The following is a 10342-nucleotide window of genomic DNA, read 5'->3' as shown; positions in this document are numbered from 1 at the left end:
TGATTGCCGCAGGGGTGCCTGATTGGATGTCAACGTCCTCCCGGTGAGAGAAATCAGCCCCAAATGTTCACTTCTTAACGAGTGTGCACTCTCTGCAAAGAAGGTACATTCTTTGTACATAGTGCATGCATTCATGTACTATCAGGAAAGAGGCAACCCTCTGCAAATAGTGCACACACTGTAAGAAACGTGCACACTTGTTAATAACATTCATTCTGAAATCAAAAACACAACAGAAAAAAATATATATGATATGAATATTTTCTGGCTGGCTGGCACTAGAATTTAGCTTCTGGAAGAGAGTGGGCATTGCATCTTCTGTGCTTGAGAAGTGGACAACACTAAAAAGACTAATTCTGCTCAGATCTCATGTTTTCTATCAACATGCACAGAAAAGGCATAACCCAACAGTTCCTTGTATGGCAGTAGCTAGAAGGTGAGCAGTAGATTGATGTTGGTCTTAGTGCCTCAGAATCCTGAGGACATTCTTTTTTGCATGACCTTCGTTTTTGAGGGGAGCATTTGGTGAATAATTTTCCTTCTAGATCAGGGGTGTCAAAATCCCTCCTCAAGGGCCACAATTCAGTCAGATTTTCAGGATTTCCCAATGAAAATGCATGAGATCTATTAGTATACAATGAAAGCAGTGCATGCAAATAGATCTCATGCATATTCATTGGGGAAATTCTGAAAACCTGACAGGATTGCGGCCCTTGAGGAGGGACTTTGACACTCTTGTTCTAGATAAACAGTTGTTTGCCATGGAAAAAGCCCTGGTAAAGTATTGCCTACCCCATTTGGAAGAAAAAGTATCCACACTGTTTCTCAAGGATTCAGAAAAAAAAGATATTCATATGTTTATGTTTTATGCTTATGTTTTATTAGAACTTGTTATACCACTTCAGCATATGACAGATCTAAGTGGTTTACAATATGTTCTTGACCTAAAAAAACACTTTTTCAAACTGTATGCACAAAATTCAGTAAATGATGGTTGACTTAAGCTAAAAATATGTCTTTTTTTATCATTGCAGGAAGATAAAGGAATTCTAGCAATGGCACTCATATTGTAGGCATTTATCAAAGTGATGCATTGCTTGATAAAACATTGTTACACTGTTGCTCTTTTGAAACTTTATTCCTCAGATGTGTTTGCAAATGTTTAAGCAGAGCAGAAAGAACTGTCTTCACATATTCTGGAATGCATAAAAATCAGATTTAAAATTGGTTTCAAATGCATTGGAAAGTGAAATGAATATCGTTTAGTATATCACTAGAAAACATATCCTGATAAGTCCCTTATACTTTTTCAACATGTTTAGCTGAAATATTTTGCAAAGAGTTCTTGACTTCATAGCATTTGGATGAAGCTATGTCTTTGGAGAGCTTTGTTCCATCCTTTATCACGTTCATGCCAGCTGAGTCATGAATTGAATGAGCCCTGCTGTTAAAATAAAGATAACAAAGAGTAAAGGACTGCACTATTAAAAATATACAGTGGAACCTTGGTTTACGAGCATAATTCGTTCCAGAAGCATGCTCGTAAACCAATTTACTTATATATCAAAGCGAGTTTCCCCATAGGAAGTAAGGGAAACTCGCTTGATTCGTTCCACCTCCCCTCCCATCCGAGGCCACCAGCGCTGCTCCACCCCCCCCCCCCCCGCAATCCAACATCCCCCCTTGATCTGCCATCCCCCTCCCGCTCGTGTCGCCCCCCCCCCCCTGCCGCGATCCGGAATCCCCCACTCACCTACCCACCCACCCAAACACAATCACTTAACCCGCTCTGGCACTGGCATCAGCACCAACATACAGTACATGCCGGTGCCCGAAGATCCTCCCTGTTGCTTGTGCTGTGCCTTGAGCATCTGCGCATGTTCAAAGCCTTCTAGTTCTCATTCTCTCTAAGATTCTCGGAGATCTCCAAGAACTAGAAGGCCTTGAGCATGCGCAGATGATCAAGGCATAGCACAAGCAACAGGGAGGATCTTCGGGCACCGGCACTGGCATGTCCTGTGCATTGGTGCTAATGCTGGTGCTAGAGCAGAGTAAGCAATTGTGTTTCGGTGGGTGAGTGGGGGATGCCGGATCGCAGTGTGGGGGGGCTGACGCGAGCAGGGGGGGATGCCGGATCGAGGGGGGGGGATGCCGCATCGCAGGGGGAGGCTCGCAAATCGAGGCAAGCTCAGTTTCCGAGGCGCGGATTTTGCAAATGTTTTGCTCGTTTTGCAAAACACTCGCAAACCGCAGCAGTGGCGTACCTAGCATATGTGACACCCGAGGCCCATTATTTTTTGACACCCCCCATCTGTATGAAAAACATGATTTTTAGTAACAATGCACACGTCACACATGAATAACTAGGAAAAGGCAACATCTTACATACTGCAGTGAGCAGTACATCAATAAGCCCATTGTAAAACTAAACAAGCCAGACTAGTACAGATCAATCCTACACAGTCAATCCTAACAGAGAACCATGTCTTTTTGAACACACAGAACACAGAAAACACCTTCGCCTAGTATGTAATCACAAACTAACCCCTCCCCCTTTTACAAAACTAGTGTGGTTTTTAGCCACGGTGGTAACAGCTTAGATTCCAACGCTAAAAACGCTTTACAGTTTTGTAAATGGGGAGATAGAATAAAAATATGTAGACAAAGGTTAAACTGAAGCACCAAGAAGCTGGACTCTGCATACAATGCAACATCACATAAACAGCGATGCATCTCACCTAAAGCAAAAAATAAATAAATATAATTTTTTCTACCTTGTCTTCTCTGGTTTCTGCTTTCCTCATCTTTTTGTCACTCTCTTCCTTTCATCCACTGTCTACCCTCTCTCTCTCTGCCCCTACTATATGGCATCTTCTCTCTTTCTATTCCCCTTCCAGAAACTTTATGCCTCCCCCTTCCATCTCCCCCATTGGTCTGGCATCCATCTTCTTCCCTTCCCTCCTCCAGTGGGCTGGCATCTCTTTCCTCTCCTCTTCTTCCCTCTCCCACACCCCCATGGTCTGGTATTTCACTCTCTCCTCTCCCATACCCTCACTTCCATCAGCATCTGCCCCCTTTCTCTCCCTCCAACCCAATTCCATGCAGTATCCTTCCCCCTTATGTCTCTTTCCCCGCAATTCCATCAGCATCTGCCCATTTCTCCCCCTCCACCATGCTTCCATACCACCCTGACCGCCTTTCGCACCCTTCACCATGATTCCATACCACCCTGACTCCCTTTCTCACCATCCACACTCTTCCATATCACCCTGACACCCTTTCTCACCCTTCACCATGATTCCATACCACCATGATTCCATACCACCCTGACCCCCCTTTCTCACCCTCCGCACCCTTCCATAACACCCTGACCCCCTTTCTCACCCTTCACCATGTTTCCATACCACCTTGACCCCTTTATCACCCTCCACACCCTTCCATAACACCCTGACCCCCTTTCTCACCCTTCACCATGTTTCCATACCACCTTGACCCCCTTTCTCACCCTCCACACCCTTCCATAACACCCTGACCTCCTTTCTCTCCCTTCACCACCCTACTATGCTCCTTTCTTTCTCCATCCCAAATCAGCAAGGTCCCGTGATGACTGCTTCTGCTCCGGATGGATGAGGAAAGTGACGTCGGAGGGGACTGGGCCGGCAGACGCAGGGAGTTGCAGCAAGATCCCGCGATGACTGCGGCTGCCGGCCACCCCCCCCTCCAACGTCATTTACCTCTTCCGGAACAGAGGCGATAGACGGCACAGTCATCACAGGACCTTCGTTCACTTCAGCGCGGCTGCTGACCCTGCTCTGTTATAAGTACGGCAGCTATGTTGGAGCAGCACGGGAGGTTCCGGATAGAGAATGACACGGGGAAAAAAATCTGTCCCCCTCACTGCACTGTCCCTGGCCCTTCATCGCCCCGTCACCGTCACCGCCATCTCATTCACCGCCCCGTCACCATCCTCGCAGCATCCATACAAGCCTCAGTACTGCAATATTTAGCTTATTCCTTCCTTATAAATCAAAGTTTTGGCTGCTGAACTGGAGAAAGAGATGTTCAGCTGGCAGGGCTTTGTTTATAAATTTTTATCAACACAACTAATATACTACTTTATCCTGAAGCAAAAAAAAAAATAAAAGAAATAGAATTTTTTTTCTACCTTTGTTGTCTGGTTTCTGCTTTCTTCATCTTCTCATTCAATTCCTTCCATCCACTGTCTCTCTTCTCTCTGCATCTTCCATTTGTTCTGTTACTGTGTCTCTCCCTTTCTCCCCCCTTCCAAATTGGTCTGGCACCCTTCTTCCCTTCACTCCCCCAAAGTCTGGCATCTCTGTCTTCTTCCCTGCCAGCATCTTCTCCCCACTCTCTCTTCCCCATTTCCCTTCAGCGTCTTCTTCACACTCTGTCTTCCCCATGTCCTTTCAGCGTCCTTCTTCACCCCCTGTCTTCCCCATGTCCTTTCAGCATCCTTCTCCCCTTCTCTCTTCCCCATTTCACTTCAGCGTCTTCTCTCACTCTCTTTTCCCCATTTCCATTCAGCATCTTCTCCCCACTCTATCTTCCCCATGTGTTTTCAGTGTCCTTCTCCCCCTGTCTTCCCCATGTCCTTTCAGCGTCCTTCTCCCCCCTCTGTCATCCTCATGTGCTTTCAGCGTCCTTCTCCCCCCCTCTGTCTTCCCCATGTGCTTTCAGTGTCCTTCTCCCCCCTCTGTCATCCTCATGTGCTTTCAGCGTCCTTCTCCCCCCTCTGTCTTCCCCATGTGCTTTCAGCGTCCTTCTCCCCACTCTGTTTTACCCATTTCCCTTTAGCGTCTTTTCCTCTCCACCCCACATTTCCTACTCCCTACCCCTTACCTTCGTGGCGCTTTCACCCAGTGCGACAAACCTCCCTACCCTTTACCTGTGGCCGGCGATGTCTAAACTGCCTTCTTACAGCAGCCGGAGCATTATAGTTGAATATGGCTGCCGTAAAGGTCGTCTCTGATGCAACTTACGGTTGCATCAGAGATGACCTTTACGGCAGCCACATGCAGCTTCAACGCTCTGGCTGCTGTAAGAAGGCAATTTAGACTCGTGGCCATGAAGGTAAGGGGCAGGGAGGGAGATAGGGAGCTGTTTCAACTCGGCGGCAGCAGTAAGGAGGGAGGGAGCGTGATAGGTGACCGCGTGCATTCCCCACGGGGCGGTGAATCGCCTTGTCCCGGTAGCCACGGTAGATACAGGTTTTTCCTCACTGTTGTGGTAGGTTACCCACCATGTCATTCTCTAGTTCCGGATCCGGCCGGCTGTGTACCCCCTTGGAGCGTGCATCCGGGGCAGACCTACCCCCCACCCCCCCCCTTGGTGTGCCACTGAACTGCAGCACTCGTAAACCGAAGTTTGACTGTATATATATATATATAGAGAGAGAATTACATTGTATGGCTCAACCCACTGCAAATTTCCAGGTTCTACTGACTCCATAACATAACATAACGTGCTTATAGACCGTGAAATTCTGGGCTGACATTGTGGAGTGGTTATAGAAGATTATGTGGGAGGAATAAAACAGAGTAAAGTTTTGGCTTATATTCGAGTACACTGTATACAGTAGTAAAACAGATTTTATGCTACTTATCCTAGCAATAAGCAGTGGATTTCCCCAAACCATCTCAATAATGGCCAATAATTATCCAAACCTTTTTTAATACCCGCTAAGCTAACTGATTTCACAACATTTTCTGGCAATGAATCCCAGAGTTTAATTACACATTGTGTGAAGAAATATTTTGTCCGTTTTTGGTTTGTTTGTTATTTTTAATCTATTACCTAGCTTCATCGCATACCATCTAGCCCAAGTATTTTTGGAAAGAGTGAACACGTGATTTAGGTTAGAACAATTAGAAGATTTGCTGTATAAAGTACAGATTGGGAACAAATACTACTTACCATTGCCAAATCACTAACCAACCAGCAAATGTCCAGGAAATGATTAAGATAATGGTTAGAATGATAGAAGCCAGTGATGCTTTAGGAAGCCTTCCAGAATCTGAAACATAAAAAAACACTATAGCTAAACAAACAAAACAAAAATTATATCTATCTATGAGCAATTGGCACAGATTTAGGCATTTCCACAGAACAATTCTATTATAGAATACTAGTGTAAGTCTATGTTTACATGACTAACTGTAGGTAGGTGCATAAATGCTGGTATTCTATAACCTGCATTCTAAGCCCGCTCATGCCCCTTCCAGATCTTTGCCCCCCCCCTTTGAAGTTGCGCACTCTGGAATTTGAGCTCATAGAAAACTGACCAAGAGCACTTAGAGGAAGATTCTCAAAACGTATCGTGCCTTTAACAATGGTCGCTAATCCGTCTCCAGCCGGTTTAGTGTGGCAGTATTTTACCGGCTGATTTTCAAAATAACTCACCGCGATCTTTTCCAGGCTTCCTGGAAGACTCCAACTTCACTTGACTTTGGACTCTATGTGGAGTAGCCAGCTCTGAGATCTGCTCGGCTCTCTGCTGGTTTTTCAGTCTTGATTTATTGGTATTTCAATGGTTTTTTCATTGGTTCTCTTCCTCCTGAAGATGCATCTGTGAAACACGATTTCATGCTGAAGAAGTTTGTGGGGTTTGGATTGCCTTTTTGTGGATTATTTTTTACTTTTAACTGAACACCTTTTTTTAGGGATTGGTTACCACCTCTAGCTGAGCATCCATTGAATATTGCAAGAATTGATTGGGATGCGAGCCCTAAGATAAGTTTGTTTTTGTTTTTCCTACTATTTCTTGCATGGAGAAAAATAGTTTTGATGATGTACTGATAGGGCAGGGAGGTTGTGCTATGATGTGGAAGATTTAACCATTACCGCGTTGATAGTTTATATCACTGACTGAGCACTTTTCATTTAATTACATACTTTTTTACTGTTTTGAGGTTTATGCTTTACAGCTCCTGTTTATTTATGGTTTAGACTCCAACTCTGCCATGCAAATGGATTACAATGAGGTCATTAATATCAGTGGCGTACCTAGGGTATGTGGCACCCAGGGCCCATCATTTTTTGACACCCCCCCATGTAAAAAAATAACCATGAAACGGAATAAATGGTCAGAATAGAAACAGGCAGTGAAAATTTTATTTTATTGAACCTCATATATGTAACCATTATTCCAAACATAACAAATTATGTCTGAATTGTCATGACATCAGAAGTACATATGGAGTAGTTGCAGGTGATGCTTGGGACAGTTCTGATTGTGTTAGTTTGGTTTTATGTGTTTTTTGAATAGAAGGGTTTTTATTTCTTTTTTGAAGGTTTTGTAGTCTGTGGTCGAGGTCAATAGGTTGTAGAGTTGGGGGGGGGGGTCGAGTGTTGCAGCTCGAATGGCTAGGAAGTTGTTGAACAGTTTTTTTCTTTTGATGTTTTTGGTTGGAGAGTGTGTGAATAGTGCGTGGGTTCTCCTATGTCTGGTTGAGGTGGATTGAATTATTTAGCTGAAGAAATTAGGTACCCCCCCCCACCCATTCCACACACATTAATTCTCTTCCATTTTTGTTCCCATTATAAAAAACACTGATAAGTTCCCAGAAAAAAATACATTAAAATAAGAAGTGAAAACAAAGACCCCTACAGATGAGAACATAACATAAGAATAGCTAACTGGGTCAGACCAATGGTCCATCATGCCCAGTAGCCCATTCTCATGGTAGCCAATCCAGGTCACTAATACCTGGCCAAAACCCAAGGAGTAGCAACATTCCATGCTACCGATCCAGGGCAAGCAGACACTTCCCCCATGTCTTAATAACAGACTTTGGACTTTTCCTCAAGGAATTTGTCCAAACCTTTCTTAAAACCAGCAACACTATCTGCTTTTACCATAACTTCTGGCCACTTCATTTTTAAGCTTAGATCTTTCCTTCCAAACAGAGACCTTGCTAGATATCAAATACAGAAAGAACAAGGTAACTTCACAAGGACTTAGCTGTGCAGGAAATGTGAATCTCCTCATACACCCACCATATAGTGCAAAAATGTGCAAAGGTCTGGTTTTTTCTTTCGATCACTGCATAGCCTAATGCCACACAAGCAGCGCTGTTACAAACATATTCTGAAGGTCAATGCTAAGGTTAACAAAGTTTCCTTCCTTGGACCACAAGGAGATACTGACAAACCACTGGAAGAGACCCCAAAACAGCTACCCAGGAACAACACCCAAAGACCCACTCAGTGTGTGAACCAGCTGAGTGGAGTGGACTAACTGGGGGGTGGAAATGGGCCCAGAGTTTGCTCAGCAGAATTTCCCAGACCACCTCTTCCTCTCAACACATTGACACGCTGTCACCACCACTAGAAACACCTCACCGGGTAGGCCAGCAATGCTTATAAACTTTATAAAACACATTATTATATTTTCTTATAAAGCACATATTTTAACTGAACTCTCCGACATCCTCAGCCTTGCCATTCACAAAAATAGGAGGAAGAAAAGTTCCCGTTTCCTGCTGTCTCATGTCCCCGGCCTATACAATATTTTTCTTCTGCAGACCCTTCAAAAGTCTGATCAAATCCTCGTTTCACTTGCATTATAAAGTACTGAGGATGCCATCTCTTCCCAATCCCAGGTCCTAAAGTCTAAGACAGTAGCGCAAACTAGTGCTGCCCGATTCAGGAAAAAAAAATAAAAAATTTCGATTCGATTCAGCCTATTGAATTGGTTTTTTGATTTAATTTTCCTGCCCAATTGGGTGTGTTTTTTCAAACATCCTGGTGGGTTTATTTTATAGCTTTTTCACCCCCCTTTGGTTACTCATAACCACACTGGCGCTGTGGTGTAAATAAAATAAAGAAACAAAAAGGACTTTTCCTCTCTGTTAAATCCTAGCTCACGTTTGCGGTCTAACACCAGCTCTGGCAGGATACACATTTCAAATCTGACATATTGTAATCACAAAACAGAAAATAAAATTCGTTTTTCTACCTTTTGTTGTCTGGTTATTTTTCAAATCTTGTTGGTCCAAGGCTTTGGTTGTCTTCTGATAACTTGCTTGCCAGGGTCTCCTTTCTTCTTTCTCCGTGCTAACCATCCATCTGCCATCTCTGTCCTCCCCTTCTGTTTCCCTTCCCTCCCCCAGATGTCTGCCATCTTTCCTTTTTTCATCTCCCTCCACAGATCCACCTTTTCTTAACTACCCTTTCATCCAGCATCTCTCCCTCCTTCCCCACCTCCCCAGGGTCCACCATCTCTCCCTTTCTTTTCCCAACTACCCTCCTATCCAGTATCTCTATCCCCCCTCCACACCATCCCTTGTGTCCAACTTCTCTCCCTTTCTGTTTCTTCCCTCCCTAAAAACCATGATCCATCATCTCTCTCCCTCTCCTCTATTTTCAGACCCATTATTTCTTCCCACCCAAAGTCCGGCATATGTGCGTCTCTTTGAACCTCCTCCCATTCCCTCCGTGTACTTCTACTCAAGGGCCCCCCTCTCTGAAGGCCTGTATCCCCTTTAAAGGTCTGCATCCCACCCCTGAAGGCCTGTCCCCCCCTTGAAGGCCTGCACCCCCACCCGAAGGCCTGTCCCCCCCCTTGAATGCCTGCCTGCCTCCTGGCCTGCCTGCCACCCCCCTTGAAGGCTTGCCTGCTAGCCTGTCCCCCCCTTGAAGGCCTGCCTGCCTGCTTGTCCCCTCTTGAAGGCCTGCCTGCCTGTCCCCCTGGCCTGCCTGCCTTCCTGTTCACCCCCCCCCTTGAAGGCCTGACTGCCTGTCCTCCCCCCTTGAAGGCCTTCCTGCCTGACCCCCTGGCCTGCCTGTCCCCCCCTTGAAGACCTGCCTGCCTGACCCCCTGGCCTGCCTGCCTTCCTGTCCCCCCCTTGAAGGCCTGCCTGCCTGCCTGTCCCCCCCGCCCCTTTGAAGGCCGGTCCGCCTGCCCCCCTGGCCTACCTGCCTGTTAGTCCCCCACCCTTGAAGGCCTGAATGCCCGACCCACCATGAAGGACTGCTCGCCCCCTGACCTCCCCGCACCACCTACGTTATTGAAGCAGCCCGCAGTGGGATCGCGATGTCAGCGGAGGAAGCAGCGCCGAAGCAGCGCATGGATCGCTGGTATCGCGATCCCGCTGCGGGCTGCTTCTCCACCTCATGGGGGGGGCCGGGGGGGGGAAAATCCGGATGTCAGGGGGGAGGAAACTGGACGCCAAGGCCGGGAGCACCCCCTCAGGGCTTGCACCTGGGGCAGACCTCCCCCCCCTTGCCCCCCTATTGGTACGCCACTGATTAATATTAATGTGGCAGTAAAATGAGCTCATCAATATTTAAACAATCACTCTGGGCAATTCTCTATCATCAC

The 10342-nt window shown here is 46.1% G+C and overlaps 1 protein-coding gene across 1 annotated transcript in view; it reads right to left on the bottom strand.

The window, feature by feature from the left end:
• Positions 1-959: 959 nt before the first annotated feature.
• TPO (thyroid peroxidase) overlaps positions 960-10342 on the bottom strand; it is a 79244-nt gene continuing 69861 nt past the window's right edge. Inside the window, exons 14-15 of the mRNA XM_033937549.1 lie at positions 5935-6034; positions 960-1444 (exon numbers count right to left, since the gene is read on the bottom strand). Of these exons, the coding sequence (XP_033793440.1) occupies positions 1300-1444; positions 5935-6034 (245 nt within the window). The 3' untranslated portion in view covers positions 960-1299. The remainder of the gene's footprint in view (positions 1445-5934; positions 6035-10342) is intronic.

Source organism: Geotrypetes seraphini, chromosome 3 (assembly GCF_902459505.1).
Source record: "Geotrypetes seraphini chromosome 3, aGeoSer1.1, whole genome shotgun sequence".
In the NCBI taxonomy this organism is placed as follows: Eukaryota; Metazoa; Chordata; class Amphibia; order Gymnophiona; family Dermophiidae; genus Geotrypetes; species Geotrypetes seraphini.
This window is presented reverse-complemented; position numbering and strand designations above follow the sequence as displayed.